The sequence below is a fragment of the Ceratina calcarata genome, unplaced genomic scaffold (assembly GCF_001652005.2).
Source record: "Ceratina calcarata isolate Rehan_Ccalc_2016 unplaced genomic scaffold, ASM165200v1 scaffold155, whole genome shotgun sequence".
Taxonomy (NCBI): domain Eukaryota; kingdom Metazoa; phylum Arthropoda; class Insecta; order Hymenoptera; family Apidae; genus Ceratina; species Ceratina calcarata.
The window spans coordinates 148,039-167,408 of record NW_017136741.1 but is presented as its reverse complement, the minus strand read 5'-3'; the positions used below and the strand labels follow the sequence as shown (position 1 = coordinate 167,408).

At 35.4% G+C, this 19,370-nt stretch overlaps 3 protein-coding genes across 9 annotated transcripts; 1 reads left to right on the top strand and 2 right to left on the bottom strand.

The window, feature by feature from the left end:
• Nucleotides 1-121: 121 nt before the first annotated feature.
• On the top strand, nucleotides 122-11,009 carry LOC108632472 (uncharacterized). 5 transcript variants are annotated; one of them, XM_018037100.2, is made up of 8 exons: nucleotides 122-339; nucleotides 4,678-4,824; nucleotides 7,441-7,577; nucleotides 7,648-7,768; nucleotides 7,853-8,762; nucleotides 8,850-9,090; nucleotides 9,167-9,403; nucleotides 9,904-11,009. In XM_018037100.2, the coding sequence occupies exons 1-8, from the start codon at nucleotides 260-262 to the stop codon at nucleotides 9,966-9,968; spliced, it is 1,938 nt and encodes a 645-aa protein (XP_017892589.1). In that variant the 5' UTR covers nucleotides 122-259; the 3' UTR covers nucleotides 9,969-11,009. The 5 variants fall into 5 exon arrangements, with proteins under 5 accessions (XP_017892589.1, XP_017892591.1, XP_026675503.1 ...); XM_026819702.1 differs by lacking the exon at nucleotides 122-339 and adding an exon at nucleotides 1,360-2,031; XM_018037102.2 differs by lacking the exon at nucleotides 4,678-4,824.
• Nucleotides 10,950-14,322, bottom strand: Srp72 (signal recognition particle 72). The gene is made up of 8 exons (XM_018037099.2): nucleotides 13,981-14,322; nucleotides 13,760-13,877; nucleotides 13,388-13,643; nucleotides 12,830-13,309; nucleotides 12,386-12,748; nucleotides 12,011-12,315; nucleotides 11,558-11,770; nucleotides 10,950-11,481 (listed from the first exon to the last, which is right to left on the bottom strand). The coding sequence occupies exons 1-8, from the start codon at nucleotides 14,078-14,080 to the stop codon at nucleotides 11,346-11,348; spliced, it is 1,971 nt and encodes a 656-aa protein (XP_017892588.1). The 5' UTR covers nucleotides 14,081-14,322; the 3' UTR covers nucleotides 10,950-11,345.
• Nucleotides 14,323-15,010: 688 nt separating this feature from the next.
• On the bottom strand, nucleotides 15,011-18,525 carry CUTA (cutA divalent cation tolerance homolog). Of its 3 annotated transcripts, none has more exons than XM_026819703.1 (8): nucleotides 18,359-18,525; nucleotides 18,144-18,252; nucleotides 17,997-18,056; nucleotides 17,810-17,855; nucleotides 17,669-17,718; nucleotides 17,074-17,116; nucleotides 16,667-16,767; nucleotides 15,011-15,360 (listed from the first exon to the last, which is right to left on the bottom strand). In XM_026819703.1, the coding sequence occupies exons 2-7, from the start codon at nucleotides 18,218-18,220 to the stop codon at nucleotides 16,687-16,689; spliced, it is 357 nt and encodes a 118-aa protein (XP_026675504.1). In that variant the 5' UTR covers nucleotides 18,221-18,252; nucleotides 18,359-18,525; the 3' UTR covers nucleotides 15,011-15,360; nucleotides 16,667-16,686. The 3 variants fall into 3 exon arrangements, with proteins under 3 accessions (XP_026675504.1, XP_017892595.1, XP_017892594.1); XM_018037106.2 differs by having other exon boundaries at nucleotides 18,144-18,224; XM_018037105.2 differs by having other exon boundaries at nucleotides 18,144-18,525.
• Between the last annotated feature and the right edge of the window lie 845 nt (nucleotides 18,526-19,370).

Genomic DNA, 19,370 nt, shown 5'->3' with positions numbered 1-19,370 from the left:
TGAACGATTGAGCACGCACGGAAAACTCACGGCTTTAGTTTAAAGACTGGCGCACGCGCGATGAGAGGCTAGACGCAGCGATACAACGCATGCGCGGTATAATCCAAAGTAGTTTATGGTCAATGTGCGTCGATGTGAGACCGTCGCTGCTACCTAGCAGCACGGTAAACGTGATTATTATCGCGTAATTCTCGATGAGTTTGATTTTAAGTGTCGACGATATCTCGTACGCGTATTCTGCACCCACTCTCGCGGATAAATGAGCCTGCAAGACAGCCTCTTCTCCGAGGAAGTGGAGCATGACGTGACTCTATTTTCAAGGGACAAGAAACGAAAAAGGTAGGACAATCAAATGATCACGTTTCCTGATGCAGCGACGCGCCTTTAAAGGTTAGATCACTATAACGGTCCTCGCACTCGTGTCTTCGGGCATTATTCTTCACTTTCGATTTCTGCGTACACTAATCGCACTCCGCTGTAAAGCTTTCTCTAGGTGTCAATAATCTCAGCGTTTCAAAACCTGCCGTGCAACCATTCAGGCATTCAGTTGACAGACTTGTCGAATCTATAATCTAAGATTCATATCGTGAATTACCGTCCGTTTGACAGTTCGCAATATTTTTTAACTGTTTCATCGAAGTTATGTTAAATATCTTTATTCGCATCCTTGACGCGCGATCAGAATTCAAAGACAATTGGAAGGATTTACGATACCATACAAAGCTGAAAAGCGCGTAACGATTTATCGACTCCTTTTGCGGGCTCCGCGAGGAATATTTATAAATATCTTGGTCTAGAGGTAAATGACTGATATCGTCTTCCTATGGTCGTTGCTCTTGGTCGTGTTCGCGTGCACCTTTAGACGGTTCCGTTAGATTCGTGCACCTTTTTCATTGCATGGCACTTAGAACAACCATGCTTTTTGCCTTGCCGAAAGGTTCTATTTTTAGCGGGTCGCGCGTATAGCGTTTGTTGAACATAAAAAAACTAAGAATCGCCATTGGCAGTTCGCCAGGAAAAAAAATGATGTGAACTTTAAACTGTCTTTTCATTCGAAATTTATCTTCATCCACGTATCGAACAAACATGCAAAAAAAAAACTTTTTAGTTTAGGAATTCATTCGCCAGAAAGTTAATTAGACTAATTAAAGGGATATCCTTTGATATACGATTTTCGATATTTTGGGAATTTTATTTCTGAGATTCTATTGAATGGCTGATTTCCGATTTTAATGAATGGAAATTGATGAAAAAAATCAGAGTTGCATTGATGTACGAGTNAGCCATAAATAATAAGAATAATAAAATAAATTTCGATTTAAAAAAGAAATTTCTTAGAGGAAAAGTTTAATCAACAAATGTATTTCACAACTGTTGACATTTTGTATTCTTTATCGGTTGACGTTCTATCGAATTTCGAAGACATATGCACTTTATCTTTCTTAATTTCACGTAAAGCAAGAGCGTTGATCCGAAACAGAAATGTTAATAGAAGACATTGTTCCTGTGTCTTTATTTTTAAATCAACCAATTTATCTCGGAAAGAAAACAGTCGATTAGTTTTATTTGAAAAACAAGCGGTACGTAAATATTTCGCAAAACCGTGTCGATTGTTCATAAAACTATTTGAGACGAAGCGTACAGAGAACGTTTTGAAGACTCTGCACGGATAATTGCTAATCTAGCAGTGGAACGAGTCGTTTAGCGTATGTGGCTCACGTATATACACGCTTGATTACGTGAACGACGCAACACTTACGAGATATACGTACAGTACATGGTATAGTCAGCGTTATTACTTTGTAGTTCAAGGCTTGTCGATTTAGTCGACGTAATTAACAGATCGAATCCGCGATAGAACGATTCAACGGTGATATTCCCAGGAAAGTAGCAGAAAGGAAGAAAAGGAGAGATGGTTGTTTTGTTCTGCCATTGCCAGTCGAAGTCGATTTCTTTTTCTTCTCGGCTTTCATATCTACAACCCAGGGAAATACGTATACGCAGAACCACGGTTTACCACGTCTCTACACGGTCCGTTCCACCTAAACGATTAGCATGTTACAGTCCTCTGTAAACATCTAATACCAACTACATTACCGCATTTATAGTAGCTAAACTAACCGGTCTCATTCAACTTGTTTACACTGTTTACTATTCAATCAAATGAAATCGTAAGTCAAGGCGCTTTTTTACTGTGTGACAATTTAACTATCGCAAGGCGCAACGAAGTTGAAGTGAAAACCCATTTTGCTTGCAGAAATCATTTATTTATTTTCCGTGACGAAACAGACTATGTCCTATTCCAGCCTCTTTGAATCATGTGCACGTATTCTAACGCTCTTGATTACTTTCTAAAGACAACCGGTCGCACGTGATAAATTCCGGTTTGTTGATCCGAGCACAACAACCGATTACGCGTTACTACGAAGCGTAATTTTTCGAAGCCTTAACGAAATCATGATATGCATGTATACATATACATATACAGTGACCATATTTTTTGGCGCGAAATTGGGGACATGAAAGAAGGTGGGAATTATAACCTATAATAAATAAAATAAATAGAAAAAATAAAAATAGAAAAATTCTTGTATTGGATTATTTCATAAATTGTACCGTATAAAATAATCTAATACAAGAATTTTCCTATTTTTATTTTTTCTATATATTTTATTTATTTATCCTATTTTTTATTGAAAATAAGAACTTGAACAAAAATAAACAATTCAAACTTGAACAGTACTTCGCGTTGGAATTTTAGTACATTTATAAATAAGGATCCATGAGTCACAAGTTATACAGCGTTCATTGAACTTACATTTACAAACAAACAAGAGCATGAACGAAATGAAAACGATATAAATAAATATTGTAATAAAATGCATGTATGCACATTTCAAGGCTTGGAACAAGATATCACAATGTTCTTTAAATTCCCGTATTCTTCCATGAAAATTATAGGAGAAAATAACAGTTGAAAATTCAAAGGTGGAGCAGGTTACATAATCTCCTTATTGTTACATTCCGATGTACAACAAAGAACTCGCTACTGACTTTAGGTTCATTTCTTTTATAAGTTTCTTATAAAGAGTTTGCAAGTGTTGTACATGTACATTTTTTCTTAATTTTACTTATAGAATATACTCGTGCAGTTTGATCGTTTAATCCAGGGACACCCTATATAATATGCAAATACGGGACTAAAAAATAAATACAGAACTGTCTCCGAAAATACAGGACGTATGGTCATCGTACGTAATATACACATACACATCCTTGCGTTGCACCGTTGCAAAATGGTCAAAAATGGCCAAAACGTATCCAGAACCTCGAAAACGAATTTTTTGTTGACGAAATTTTAGTTGTTAGGTTGGGTACTCTGTACTATACCTATGGAAAAACTAGAGTGCAAAGACTTTATGGCTTATACCTGCATAACGGTAAGTGCCTAAAGACCTTTTTCATTCGTCGTATAGTCGTCGCGTAAGGTAGAAGTACGGTGTCGAAGAACGAAGTGTTAATTTGAAGATCGTGTATAATTTGATGAAAAGTCAATTATTTTTTAATTTCTGCGAAATAGGCGCTATTCCTGCTAGTAAGTATGAAGTTTATTAGTACCAACATATGTGAAACAGTTAACGGCCACGATGTACAACTGTTAAAATGTTTATAAGAATAAAAGGTAGAAGAACATGCAAGTTTTAAAGATGTAGAGCCGAAATTACATATTCCATCATATCACTTCAAAATATTTATTGTGATTTTGTGACTAGTGATTATTTGTGACTAATTGGTGCTTCCAACTCACAGTATTTATAAAAATTGATTATCGAGAAAGACGCCATTCTAATCGTACGACTATTCTTTGTGATAGCTAATAGTTCCCGTATGTTTTCTCCAAAATTACTGAAGATGTAAAACAACTTTTTAAATAAATGTTATCTGGATTCATGAGAGCTTATTATTAGTACCGTTGAATTTTCTCTAATTGTAAGTTGTTATGTAAATGTTATATGAAGAACTTTTGACAGTTCATATATTTTTTAATGATTCATCGATCTAATTGATTAGTTCCTATAAAATAGTGTTAAAGTACATATAGAAAATTATCGATTATGCATTTGAATTTTCAACTGTTTCTTTTTTCCTTGATATTGTCATGGAGGAACACTGGAATTTAAAAATTACCGTGATACCTTGTTTCGGGCTTTGAAATGTGCATACGACTGCATACCTGCTTTTTATTATTATATTTATTTATATCGTTTCCATTTTTTTAATACTGTCGTGTGTTTGTAAATGGTAGTTCAATGAAAGCTATATAACTTTAGAAAAATTGCGATTTTTAAAATTTCTAATCTAATTATCGTATTTGAATCTATAAACGGGATGTTTCAAATTTGTATTGGAGAAGTTTAATTAAAAAAAGAGTTAAAAATCATGGTATTTACTGTTTTATTCGAGACCTTGACGAATAGCAATATTTTTGGCCACAAGGATGGCTCTGATTTTAAGGAAACCAAAACGCAGGAGAAAGTAAAACGTTATGTAAAAGTTAGCTGGCGTATGTTGTTCATCTGACGGGATACGGCTTGAGGCGAGTCGGTTACGTTCACCCGTTCTCGGTTCGGTCTCACTTTCAACGGCGATCGTAACGCGTACTTTTCACTTTTACAGGGTACTCGTCTTTCCACCTGTGAACAGCTATCGCAGGTACATCATACATCAGTTGGTGCAAGACCGTTTCGCCGATCTGCACACGTTCTCAGTAGGCCAGGGCAGTGCAAGGCGGACCGTTGTTTGTTACAAAAGTGACGTGATAAGGTATCAAACTGTTCCTAGCGACTTTAGTAACGAGCGGATCTTCTCATCGATAGAGTTCCACCGTTTCCTCGTTGCTAATCGATTATTACTTGTTGCTCTTCCGATATATTTTTGATAGGAAACAGACAGAGTTTTAATTGGTGTTGTATTATAGTGATTAAATATCTATATTAAAGTTGATGGACGTAAGTACGAAGACCTACAATAGTGTATGCGTGACGTCTCGTGCCAGTTGGATGGAACTGCGAGGAATTGAAAGAATTCTATGCGATCAGTGCATTCAACTCCCGTTTTAAATTATCATTGTGCCGATAAATCGGAATACCGAATCGAAATGTTTCACGTGAAATATCTGGAATTATTCGAATGTTAAGTCGATCGTTCGCAACACACGTTTTATTTTAAACATGAAGTTTTTGAGTTCTGAACGCGCGTCTACATAAATATTTGCGTCTATCGTATATTCCGAAGTGAATTATTTATTTTTATAATTAAATGACTCTCTTGAACATTATAAGTGGAAATATCGTGATGTTGTCGTCAAGGGAATTTTGAAATTTCAGCCTAAGTGATTGTTTTGAGAATAACAATATCGGTAGCCAAGTGTAACAAAAGTGGGACGAGTTCTAAATTCGATCAGATATATCAGAAATTCACAAACAGGCCTAATACTGTTACGAAATGGGTTTACAAGAGTGGAATTCTTACGACGTAGCTGTGGCGAACGAAAGTGAAACTTGACCGGCTCAAGGTCGCGCGACGTACAGCTTGGGACAATGGTTCTCGATTCGTTTTTTATTGTGGTAGTTTCCACTATGGTGACAAGACCTGAAGATAATAATGAATCTATGCCTCGTGTTTTCAATGCTCGATTGCCATCGGATTTTCTATCATTGCCAGTTTTATAATTCATTTTACATATTTAAAGCGGAATGTAAAGAAACATGAATTTTCAAATTAAGAAGGAAGTGGAAATCGGCTTCCTCCGCAGCGTCTATATATAGATAAAAAAATGTATAAAGAATTATTATTGGCTTTTATTGATGTATTAACTACATAATGAATTAATTTACGTCTTTAATCACTTTCTTTTTTCTGTATTAAAGACTTTAGCCGTTATTCAGAGTCATCTATTCTTAAGATCGTCTTAAACAGTTGTTATACCTGTTTATCCCATGTTTCCAGTCCCTGTCTTGTACAGAAAACAGGAACTTAAGCAAATACTTATCTTAAATATAAGTAACGACTCTGAATACCGGCCCTTGGTTCGTATTTTTCATGCGCTTTCAAACTACCCTAATAGTAATCATTCGAATTTCTGAAAAATGTGCAGGTGTATGCGTGTTTATTTACACTTCGTTTTAAAAATGTAGTTAAAATGTAAAACAGTATTAATGTAGAGTTGCGTTCTTCAACTGATCTTTGGGCATTTATGGAAAATCTGTTTTAACAGAATAGGATACATACATTTTATTTTAAGTTGTTCGACCTGAAAAAACAAAATTTTCTTCTTATCAGTAATCATGCATAATTATTCATTCTCACTATACTTCTAATAAAATAAATCTAACAATAATGTGTAACAAAATCTACTATATCTAATATTAACAACTAACTTAGTGCCATATGTATTTACAGTGACCATATTTTTTTAAATGAAATCAGGGACAAAAAAGAAGACGATAATTATAACAACACACAAACAGCAAAAAATAGAAATATTTGTACATTGAATTATTTCATAAATCATTTATTGAAAGGAAGAAAAAGAATAATTCAAAAAAAGGAATTGCTTAAATCGAAAAGAAAAAGAAACAAAAATAAAATTAATATGTAACAAAACCATCTCAAAATTCATCAATCACAAACATTTACAAAGAATTAAAAGTGAACTCGACCACTTTGTAGAAATATCCGATTATTACAATTGATTACTAAAGGAAAAAATTAGAAACTTAGTTGGAAAAGACCCATTTTTATATTATTATAACTTATATGTATAACATGCAAATACGGGACTAACAAATAAATTCAGAACATTTGTATTTCTGTATTTCTTGAAAAAATTTCGGGAACTGACTGCTGAAGACCAGAACTGGTCCTGGAAATACAGAACGAATGGTCACTGTACATGTATTACACTTCCAAGTTTATTCCTATCTCTTATTGCCTCTTTTCCTTTTCATAACAAACTTCTTATTTATTCATTCATTCTCCATTTCATCCGTAATTTTTCTTTTAATAATCCTTTCCAAAGCTCCATTCTTTTATATGTATAATATTCTCAATTCCCGTATCTGTCCCCACAAAATTCAGAACTTTTTTGCTCCTCTTCTTCCCATTTTCTCATCATCTATCTGCACCATCTATACAAAAATCCTTGATCCTGAATCCTTGCACCATTAGCTTTTGTTAATATTTAACCAAACATGCTAGTCGAGCATTGGAGGTATAGATTTACTTCTATTTTCGGGCTTTGTCCTCGTAGGAGAAACTAACACAATCAAAAATCATTGTTTCAAACTGTACTCTCTCTAATCCGGTCACATACAACTTCTTTAAAAACAGTGTCGATTATACGCAGGCATATTAATTTTTTTCTTTCTGACGTTTCAGGGATTCAAAATTGAATGGTGTAGAGCCTACACCAAATTGTACAACGAAAAATAGCAGTTCATTGTTAGAAATGGGCGTTGAAAGGCTATCACGATCGTCCTCTGCATCTCCGGAACGTGTGCGAGTTCAAAGACAAGGTGATTCTCAAAGCTGTTTTACGTTTATAAATATAACATAAATTTAACTGGGATGTTCGATTCTTTCCAGCAAAGTCAACGCCGGCCGTTGAAATTTATAGGCCACCAGCTGCTAGGAGAGCCAAGCATGAAATTCAAACAAACGTGGACCAAGTACTAGTACAACCGGCCGCAGATTCATCCACTGCGAAGTAAGAAACTCTTTCTTGCCAGTAGATAATGATTTATTATTGCTTTTATATGTTACACGTTTTAATTAATTTAATATTATTAAGAACTCCTCGTCAGAGAAGGCCAGATCGTGCAGTCTACGTACCGAGGCATCGTAGAAGTCTGGAAACGGAAGGAAATGTTCAACCAGTTGAGTCTATTCGCGTGAATCGTACGGCCAAGGAGATTTCTCAAGGACAATCGAAATCATGTCCCGATACTAAACCGGAAGATTCTGATGTGCAACAAAACGCGAAACATGTGAAAAAGGGATCAAACGAATGTCTTGATAGAGATCGATCTAACTCAGAACCGAAGATTAACGAGCGTATTGAAGTAACTTCGAAGGATATATATTCTTCAACTGATTTAAAAGCATCTACAGTAGAGATTAGTAACAGACAAGTAGCTGAGCAATTAGAGGATGTGCCAAATGATTTAAATAGTTCTACTGCACTCGAAATTGTTTGCGAGATAAGTAATACGTCTGAATCGCAAAGCGAAAAGCAAATACCCAGAGATTCTAGTGAAAATAAGGATAGTTTAGACACAGTCGACATATGTACATATAGCGAAATTAATGTTAATGAAGAAGTAGATAGACCTGATAAGTATAAGGACGACAATATCGTGACCAATACGATCAAGAACAATAACAAGATAAATACGGAACTCTCGAATAAAGATGAAATAACGAATCAAAGAAACGCGCAGATGACGCGTCACAATATGGTGTCGAACGTGTTAATTATTTCCGACACTAAGAATAAAAAAGAACCAAAAACGAAAGTTAACGAAGTCATTCCTGTTCCTATGCCGCCGCCGGAGAAGAAGGTAAAGAAAGTGATTCGACAGAGAAGTAAACCGGCGCCACCGCCTTCTCCACCTGTTAAAAAAATAAACAGGGACGAATGTGATTGGGACAGCTTGTTCGACGACAATGGTGACTGTTTGGATCCAACTCTGATAGAAGAGGCAAGTATATACGAATCTCCAGTTTCGTTTTTTCGGATCGTTCACAGACTAAAAATTATTTTTAACTTTGGTATATTTGATTTTCAGTTAACGTCGGCTGTCGGTGACGTTATGATAGAACAACCGAAGAACGATTACAAACCATACAGCAAACACATCGAAGTATCTAGCGATGAATTTGCGCACGTTCTTGAAATATACAATTTCCCATCCGAATTTAAAACTAGCGATCTAGCGGCAGTTTTCAGTCCTTTCAAAAATGGTGGCTTTGAATTAAAGTGGGTAGACGATACGCATTGCCTGGGTGTCTTCAGTAGTCCTCTTGTTGGTAATTAAAAAATGAATCACGATCACGTTCGGTGCGGTTGGTCAACAATTATTTAATCGTTGCATCACGTTTTTAGCCGCCGAGGTATTGGCGTCGGATCATCCCTTCGTTAAAACTAGGCCGCTGAGCGAGGCAACTGCTTTAAGCAAAACTAAAGCGAAAAGGAGCGCTGAATTTTTGCAGCCTTATAGAAGTCGCCCGGAAACGTGCGCGGCGCTGGCTAGACGTTTGGTTACGGGTGCTTTAGGCGTAAAACTGGCCACTGCTAGACAGGAACGCGAACACGAAAAGAACATATTACGCGAAGCTAAAGGTATATGTTATTTATGCTTGTTAAATAGTAACTTGTTTATTTTACGCCTTACGGTCTCAAAATAGGGAGTTACATACAAAGATTCCTTTAATAGTCCTCCTTTTTCTCAAAACTATGGACATCTGCAGGCTTTTTCCTTCCTGATAGTTAGTTCTTCTCTTTTTATTGCTCTAGGCTCCTCTAGCATAGGGTTCAAACTATTTAAAATCCTTTCAAAATTTTTTTTAAGCATTTTTTCTAATAGGTTTTTAATTATCTAGCTCTCATAACTTGTTAGCTTATTCCAGTAGATTGTTTCTTTAGCTTGTTTCCTATGCTTGTTTATTTAGCTTGGTTATTTAGCTTGCTTCCATAGCTTAGATTCTGACGTCCTTTATAGTATATTCATATATCATAAGATCATCATAAAGATTCATCTTTACCCCCGTCATTTATGTGTATAAAAATGTAATCATTTTCGCGATCTTCGAGATATTGAAGCAAAATTTATTTGTTTACAGAGAAGCGTAGATTAGCTAACAAACAAAGGGAGGATGCCTGGGAAGGCATTATACCCGAGAAGTAGCACTCTTTGATGGTAACGTAACGATTATATATTAACATAATATATAACGGAATTGTTTACACCACTGTGTAAGTGTTTAATGACATTTACATACATTTGTGCCTTACTCATCTATTCTCATCTTTGACAAACACATTTTTGTCGAACTTGATTTGGCGACTGGTTTTGGGAACACATGGGACGATCGCTTACCGATAGATGAGTGCGGCATGACAGAACCATCGAGTAACCGATATTATAGTTGCTTACGACTGACAAAATCAGTTTCTCCCAGCGCTTGTTTCTTTTCTACGTATTGTGCATATCACGATGTTGATCACAGACAAGGTGGATATGAGAGCGTGCCTGTCATACTATTTTTTAACGAAGGGGTATTAAGTATTTTAAGTGGACCGCCTAGTTGGAGGCGATTTACAGCCTTGACATATTAGAGAACTATTGTAGAAAAGCAGAAGTAGAAAATTTTATGATATATACGGTTATTCTTACCTCGACAGTTGCCTCTGTTATAAATTTATATATGAACCGACAAACAATGCTGTGTTGTGTAATGATAATACGAGACAATAAGTTAAGGCGATAGAAAATGAGAATATCCTTTTACACGTGTACGTGTAACCGTGCATATAAAACGATATGTAATCGAAGTGTGCGTGTCCTCTCAAAGTTATAATTTCGCGACAATGAGAACTACATGTTAACGAAATAAGACCGTGGAATTTTTATTATTGATCGGAGCGTCTGATTATTTGTATTTACGAATCGTATGCCACTTATTATATTATATATACAATATATAAATCTGTTACATGAATGTTAAAAATCTGACGCACAATCACAATCTACGAAACATGAATTACAGATTCGCTAAGGAAAAGAATAATTCAAAACAGATTGTATTTTTCTATACAATTGTTACCACGAACAGAGGAATAAAGATTATGTATCGCCAAATCCTAGTCAATGTATGCAAGAGACGTGTTACGTATATTATATATTATATTGTCGAATTTTGGTGAACAAGTTGGCAAGGAGACGAAGGAGAAAAAAAATAAATAAAAATATTTTCTGTACCACGTCTTTCCATGTGTATTCCCAAATTGCCTGGTGAACTCACAGTAACGTTGCACTTTAATCTAACAACAAATTAATAAATGAAAACTGTGCACTGCATCGAGCGAGACCGATATAAAGTACGTCAGCTTATAAATGGCAGTATTTTGTATACTATACACGTGTACAGCGATAAAAAATGTGTATAATTGAAAAAGTTATCCGCTACTAAGACGCACATCATCATTGAGTTCAATCATCGATCGGCACCCTAGCATAGACACGTTATATATTTCAGAGACGAATGCAACAGTAATACACAAATTACCACTTCCCACCCTTTTTCTTCTTCTTTTGTTGAACTTTGCGTTGTTGTTGCCGTGGACCGGAAGTTTCTACCGCTGGGCTATGTCGGGGATTCGGAGAAGGTTTCGCGTTCGTTGGCATTTTAGTGATATCGCTGTAAAGATAGACGACAATTATAAATCTCATGTCAGACCTATTCGAAGTGTACAAAACATATTTTTAATACGTACTACATATCGCTGGCACCCGCTGCGGCACCCTGGGTGCCCTTCATTGCGGTATCCCGATTTCTTCTATCCCGTTTCTTCCTGAATCCGCTACGTTCATGCCTTGGCAGCCATCGCTCAGGATCGGGTGGAATATTTGGATCGTAATTCTTAGGCAACTTTCCTTTACGTTTACGTTTCTTGCGTTTCTTTTCCGTCCCATCAACAATAGGTTTGCTACAGAACATCAATTAATTATATTTTTATAAGAAACATACCTGACGCGGAAACACGTTGACTGCGGATTTTTATGCACTTATAGAAAATTTGCATGTAAGGAAATCCACCTATTATATATAATCTCCGAAAATGCATAAATCGTGAAATCGAAATCGAAGATCGTGAGATTATAAAAATGGAAAATCTCTACAAATAGACTAGGCATTCATCAAAATGTTTCTCATATAGGATATTTACCCAGGCGATGGTTCTACTTTTTTCTTGATCACCTTGGTACCGATTACCCAATTACTGCTTTCTAAAGCATCGACATCGGTGGTTTCAGATAGATCGTGCAACGGAGGTAAGCGTTTCGATAAAAGCTGTGCCTTTTCAGGACAAAACTGTACATAGGCTACTACTAATTGCGCCAACGTCTTGGTATTGGAAGGCGAAGCATCTACCATTTCTTGTAAAATATCAGCCGCCACTTTAATCTCCCCTCCGCGGAAATAAAAGTCTGCAGCTTGGCGCCAGAACTCTCCCAAATTAGTCGTGGCTTCCTGAAAGTAAATATCAAATAAGAAGAGGCGTCACGATGAACGAAAACATATTAAAACGAGACATGCCTACCTTACTGTTCTTGTAATAATTAACTGCGTTTTTAAGAGCAGCGGACGCTTTTTCACGATTGTTATCAGCCATGTGAAGAGTCACCAGCGCGCTTACTATACCAGGTAACGATCTGTCTCTCTCGTTTAGATTCTCGAGAATACTGATTGCTTCTTGCCTCTCGTCCTGACTCAACAAAAGTTGTACACACGCCAACTTCATTTGTAATTCTTTCTCTCCAACCGCATACGGCATCAACAATTTTGCTGCTTCCTTCGCTTTCCCATCTTTAGCAAGTTGTATTGCTTTAATGAACATCGCGTCTGCAGCCAACGAAGGATGATCCTTAGCAAGTTTATTACATAACTGCTGACACTGTTCTGCCTGCAATCATATGGACATACTATATAGTATAACTGCAAACAATAGACACCAAAGGTATGCTTCGGTAATAAACAATCATACCTGATCAGTGTACAGAGCCAGCAGACACTGATTATACGCGATTGTCCTTCTTTGTCTCGATGTTAATTTATGTTCCAAACTATCGTGAGTAGCGTTCTTCATTCTCTTCTTGCTGTCGAACACGTTTTGATCTTTATTGAGGCACACGAGATTATTGCTTGCGTCAGCTATCAAAGCTATATCATCCAGTTTCGCCTTCAAAGTAGAAGTGTACAAAGCCTGAGCCTCTTTCTCGCGACCCTGAAGTTGAAGACAACATCCGAGCTGAACTCTAATAATACCTAATTCGTTTTCAATTTCCTCTTCCGCAACACCATCTTCTTCAAGAGCTTCTTTACACATTTTCTCTGCTGTTCGTAGCTTCTTCTCTGCTTCAATCAAAGCAGTTTTGTCCCCTTTGCTACCTTCCGCGATTAAACGGCAAGCTGCATTGTACACCAATTCATACGTGTCTTCACGCAACACAGGGACTTCCAAATTCTGTTTAAAGCGACACAGGATTTATAGAAAAATTAATACTTTTAAGATTTGATTTTTCGTATAATATCAAGAACTTACAGAATCCTCAGTTATTAAGTTTACAATCACTGCAGCAAGATTGGCTTCTCTTTCATCTTCGTACTCATCGTGAGAATTCTTTATAATGTCTCTATATACAGAGAAACATTCCTCATATTTTTCAAGCCTGTACAGTATCTGAGCTTTAAGTTCCATCAGTTTTAGTGAAGGATTAGGGATGACTTCTACGATCTTCAAAGCTTCTCGTTCTTGGTTCAGTCGATACAAACAGTATGCCTTTTCAAAGTGTAAATTACTGCAATAGAATAGCAAACATACATTTCTCATACAAGTAACTAAAACAAATTTATTGATGCACATTGTTTGGTCACTTTCACATTATTTTAACATGACAGCAGACGAAGGACGTACCTTGCTAGTTTGGGATTTTTAGAAATGAACTGAAGCGCGTCATTGAATTTAGATAATTGAATACAGCAAATGATTTTGCAGCGAAATGCAGCTGCCTCTTCTTGAGAAATGCCTAAAACTAAAGAATTTCCAGAGTTTTATGCGTGCTATTCGGAGGAAGTAGGTTATACTGATAGTACATTCACTGCGATACCATAACTCGCAAATTTAAGGAAACTCACTTTTGTTGGCAATTTTTATGGCTCTTTCGTATTCTCCATTCTGTCCCAATTTATTTAATTCTCCGTATAAAACGGGAAGATTATTCTCCCTTGTGGCCATATTGCTCACTTGTTCACGAGCACGTCACTGGTGAACTTCCTTCAATTCCTTTCAAGCGTATCCAACGTGGATGTGAAACGAAACGTGGAACCACAATTTGACTTATAGATACACTGATTACTATTAACTGCTGTTACATTACTAATTACGATTGTTCTATACTTAATTCATCTGATTTATTATTCTTTTACATTCTTAACATGTTGAGTGCCACGTCAGTCACCGGTGACTGTAAAATATGATATAAAACTAAAAATACATTGTTTTAAGTAATTACTGAAAATTTATTTAAAAATTATTTAAAATTTACTTAATTTTTATTTATTACAGGATTATATCATTAATGCATTTTAACGGATTTTATTGAAACACGGTAAACATAAAAACGGTTGTCTTTCGCAGGTATCACAAAATGTAACAACTTATTTAGTCATTTTTCTGGCCATTGCTCTACCAGATTGTGTCGCATTTTCTTCATAACATGATTTACAATATTTTGTCGGTCAATATTAGGCGCTCAACGTGTTAACAATTATATGTTATGCTGAAAATGCTTTAGATTTTCAAATGTAGCTTTAATAAAAACTACATCTATAAGTTTCGGCCATTTTTTGCTAAAATTTAAGATTTTATTAAAATAGAAAAATAAGCTATATCTCATTGAAAGTATTTTCTATCGTTAGGTATAATATTTTGCCATTTTTCCAGAAGAAGTTTGTTTATAGTACTATGCATATAGATAAGTTACCATTTTAAATTATACGCACACGCATACGGTTACTGCAGTTATCAGTAAGCGATGGGAACTTATTCAAGTACCCAATATGAATAATAAAAATAGAACAAATCGCTCTGAATAACTTTTACCACCATTTACAGTTTATAACATGTATTAGCCAGGATACGCTGATAGATAAAATTCTAGACGAGTTTCTGGTGAGAACAGAAATATAATATTTTATTAAATAAGAAATATGTTACGTATACAATGTTTAGTACAAAGGATATTTATGACCAGATCCAGTAGCTCAGACAGCTCAATAGTCTTTAACTTCTATTTTATTTTACTATGCTTGATCGAGACTGAAGTTGAAAAATAACTGAAAGTACATGTATATCTTAAAAAAAAGTTGTATTTGATAAATAGAGATTCGTCCGTAATGCTCGTGACCCAAGGAATGGAGGTAAGAACGATCGGCAGTCAATGTCGTCCTGTACTAATTCTATCCTGCCAGTTCCATCGGGTGTAAATAGTAAAAGAAACACTGAAATGCTGAGAGCTGAAAAGATATCAGAACTATTTAATTCTCTTTTTGTCTAATATATTATTTGATTAGTCAACATTGCAATTAATCGCATTGATGACTTAACACGTTGACTGCCGCGTCACCCATATTAGTGTGACAGCAAAGATTTTCGTCGGGCCGTGTCATCCGTTTTCGGGTGACGCTTATTTGGCTACGTACAAAGGATCATCATAAGCATTTGAAAAGATATTCCGCAGGATATAATAAAACTATTGAATTGTTAAAATGGTCAATTGTAGTTTCTTCGGTATCATCAGCTCTTCTTTCTTCCTCAATGATCAATTCTTGTAAAGTTTCGTCAATAGTATCTCCATAACACTCAATATCACTACGACTGCACTTATCAATATCCGAATCAGAATCAGACAATTGCTACTCAACGCTACTTTCCGAATTTGTGTAAATCTCGTAACAGCTTTCTTTTTCACTGCTATTTGTCTTACTAAGAAATAAATTTTCCATTTTTCTTTTCGACATTGGAACGAATTACGGCAGAGATTTTAAGTTATACCGCTTGTTATTTGGCAAAGATTCAAACTGATCGTGTGGAGTGGCGAGGTAATAAGTGAGGACCTCAGGTATTTAATAATGTAAACAAATGACCAAACATGATATCATGCAAACAAACGAACCGGGAAGTTCTTGCGAGTACGCTTGGTGCCGCGGCACTTGTGGCCTGAAGGAAATTTCATTGAAAACACGCGCGGCAGTCAACGTGTTAAAGACTAGAGTCATCAACAAACCAATTTAAAAAATTCGCTGGAAATCAGAGAACATTGAATTCCCATTCAATGTACTATAATCATCTAAAAGTTTGTAAACGTGGAATTATAAATGAGGTTGAATGGGAATTCGATGTCCTCAGATTTCAAGCGAATTTTGTAAATAGGTCTGTTGTCCTTTGCAGGATTTTCAAATGTAATGAATATTATCTTCATGTACTTAGTAATGGCATTTAATAGCGTAGCCAAATTTATAGTACACATTTCTGTTCGCTATCTCGTTTCTATATACTACCTGTTCCTTTTTTATGTTTTTTCAGGGACACTAGTATCATGGTTTTCCATTTTTTTGTTAAATGTACAAATTACGTAATTCATATTACATATTTTGTATATATAATGTAAAAATATAATAAACATAGCTGAAATTGTTATTTAAATAATTGTATTAATTTGTACCTTTCAATCATTTCTTTATTCAATTGAAATTGGAAACTGATAGAAGTTATAACAATTATAAAATCTATTCAGTTCTCATAACTGTTGTAAAACCTCACCTCTTTTTCAATTCCTGAATCTATTCTTGCTTTTCCCTTTGGTCGATTGGCGGTACTATCTCACTTATCCAGTTGAGGTACTTATCATTTCCATTCTGGATCTGAAATAAAACATTATTTGCGAATGTTCAATTTATGCTCTGTACATAAACTTAACAATCAGAGTTTGATGAAATTTGTTATATTACTAGGTAAAGCTTTTAAGAAACATCAAGAAAAGACTTATTAAAGTATTATATACCAAATAAAAATATTATGTATATAGGTACCCGCCTTTAGTCTTTAAAAATTTAACTACGTCTTTTTAAAAGCTTTACCTGCAGTATACTAAATTTGAACTAAATCAGATTGTTAATTCTATCATCGATAGAACTCCCTTTACTTGCGATTCACATAAAGCTACTTACTGGTAATGAAATTACTTCACAGACTTCGTATGGATGATTTTCCCTATAAAAATTCCAGTCGAAATTAATTTCAATGTTACAATTTCAAATAACATCAATTAGAAACTTTACCGACCGGTAGCGGTTCGAACATACTATGCCCTTTACATCGCTATACAACTGCTATCACTTTCGTCATCAGTATTACTTGCTGAACGGCAGTCAAGACAATCTGACAGGTCGTCGAGATAAAACTCACCTACACTATCCTTTTCATTCATTTTTAAGGGCTAACGCTTAGAGAAAAGCACCGATTATCTGAATAAAGAATGCGAAATGCTTGCTGCTTGCTACTTGACAGTCTAGCCAAATCTAACAGGAAGATCAAAAGCCGATTAATCGACGACCGGTCGGTAAAGTGTTAAGAAGGATGCAACAGAAAAAAAGAAAACTGATACATAAACCAACGACAACTATAGATATTGAATATTATAACACTACGATTACTGTATCTTATCACTAAATGTAATACCCCTTTCAAGACCAAAACGTATGAAATAAACAATTACTACTATTATGACTTCAAATAAGATAACACAATGAAACATATATTTACTTCACAAATTTTGTTAAAGCATCAACAGTGTCAGTTCTAGTTTTTATCATCTGTAACAGAAATAAAACATAAAGAATACATCAGTAACTTGAATAAATTATGCATGTAATCATGTGTGTAATCAAGTGTGTATACACTTACCAACAGAAGTTCACTGTCCTCATTAATTTCATTTTTCCATTCATACCTGTAAGATAACATAATTTCACTTATACAAATCTATGTAAATTCACAGTATATGCAAGACAGAAATCGTATAGACATTTAAATTGCTTGACTGAATATTCAACTCTATTTTATGTTTAATTTTATATTGTTTAATACGTACACTGATGTGAGACCTGGTATGATATTGACACAAGCAGCAAGTTTGTTCTTTACCAGACCGCTGTAAATTAGATTGAAACAAATTAAAATCGTTATCCGACAACAAGTAAACAATCCGTGATCGTCAGGTTATGATGTTGATTCTTACTGAGCCAATTTCTTAGCAACGTCCTGAGTAGGAACTGTGACATAAGTGACAGAATGAATTCCAGCGAGACTGCTCATATTTCTGTAATTATTAACTGTGACTCCTCTGGCTAAACAAAATAAAGTGACCAAACCGAAAATAGGTTTACACGGCACGAGTAACATTTGTCTTTTGTTTGGATGAGCGTACTTTCTGTAACCGACAACCGTACTTACCGGCACCGGTTCTTGTCAAGTTTTTATTTCATTAAACTGATTGAACTTAACCTCCACAGTACCTTTACCTATGCGCAAGACCACGCAAAACAACGCATCTGCGCAGTAACTGCGCACTGCGCATATTTTTTCGTGCACGGCTCGCTTCCCCTGTTTTTCGCCCGTATTTCGATTTTTCGTGTTTCTAAATTTCAAATTGAATCTATTCGGGAGAGGTAAATAATAAAAACATGGAATTTTATTTGTTTAAAAAGACATTTATTCAGCATCAGTATCTGTACTCTCATTGTCATCCGCTTCGTCTTGTACAATTACGTCTGATACATTCGCGGGAATTACTTTTTTATTATACATTTTCGAATTGAATAATTTTAGCATGTCGATTGATACAGGATAGTCAATGCTGGTTTTTTTAGTGTTTCTTAAGTGCAGTTTTATTCTTGTTATTGCAGCGATAGTGTCTGGCTTCAAACGATTTCTATCTAAAGTTTGTACCTCACGGACCATCGAAAAGAAACGTTCTATTTCCGCATTCGAATGCGGAAGACACAGACACATATTCGCCAATTTTGAAATGTTTGGAAACATTTCTTTATTGTTTGAGGACTTCATTGATTGTATTTTAGACCAAAATTGTACTGGCTTTAATTTAGACAGATCGTCCACTTCCTTTTGTTCAATGAGCCGTCCGAGCTCACACCACTCTTTCGTGGTATCCATTTCCAAAATTTTCGTTTTGAATTTTTCGAATATCGAATCTAATTGGCCAAAGTTTTTGTTCTTTTGCAGAGCATTTTCTGGTATGAGAAAAGATAAGTCGCGTATGAAGTTGTTCTGGAACGGCAGTCTTTTAACTGTTTGTTGGAAAAGTTCTTGATAATATTGTAAGCAATTATTGTAGAAAGCTGTTATTTTCCCTTGTTTCCCTTCCTCCATTGATGAGGTGAATTCACAAAGAGTACGTCGTGCACCTTGCCCGACGTTAATTTTATTTGATGGTAATAAATATTCT

Bases quoted from the DNA above. Each gene is read 5' to 3' on its own strand.
- Srp72 (XM_018037099.2), bottom strand. From the start codon at position 14,080: ATGGCCACAAGGGAGAATAATCTTCCCGTTTTATACGGAGAATTAAAT. The intron at 13,878-13,980 runs GTGAGTTTCCTT...GAAATTCTTTAG, and splicing joins CATAAAAATTGCCAACAAAA to TTTTAGGCATTTCTCAAGAA. The intron at 11,482-11,557 runs GTACGTATTAAA...CTATCTTTACAG, and splicing joins GCGGGTGCCAGCGATATGTA to CGATATCACTAAAATGCCAA.
- LOC108632472 (XM_026819702.1), top strand. From the start codon at position 1,913: ATGGTTGTTTTGTTCTGCCATTGCCAGTCGAAGTCGATTTCTTTTTCT. The intron at 4,825-7,440 runs GTATCAAACTGT...CTGACGTTTCAG, and splicing joins TACAAAAGTGACGTGATAAG to GGATTCAAAATTGAATGGTG. The intron at 7,769-7,852 runs GTAAGAAACTCT...AATATTATTAAG, and splicing joins GCAGATTCATCCACTGCGAA to AACTCCTCGTCAGAGAAGGC.
- CUTA (XM_018037105.2), bottom strand. From the start codon at position 18,307: ATGTTACTCGTGCCGTGTAAACCTATTTTCGGTTTGGTCACTTTATTT. The intron at 18,057-18,143 runs GTAAGAATCAAC...TCTAATTTACAG, and splicing joins GTTGCTAAGAAATTGGCTCA to CGGTCTGGTAAAGAACAAAC. The intron at 17,117-17,668 runs GTAAATATATGT...GAATTTTTATAG, and splicing joins GCTTTAACAAAATTTGTGAA to GGAAAATCATCCATACGAAG.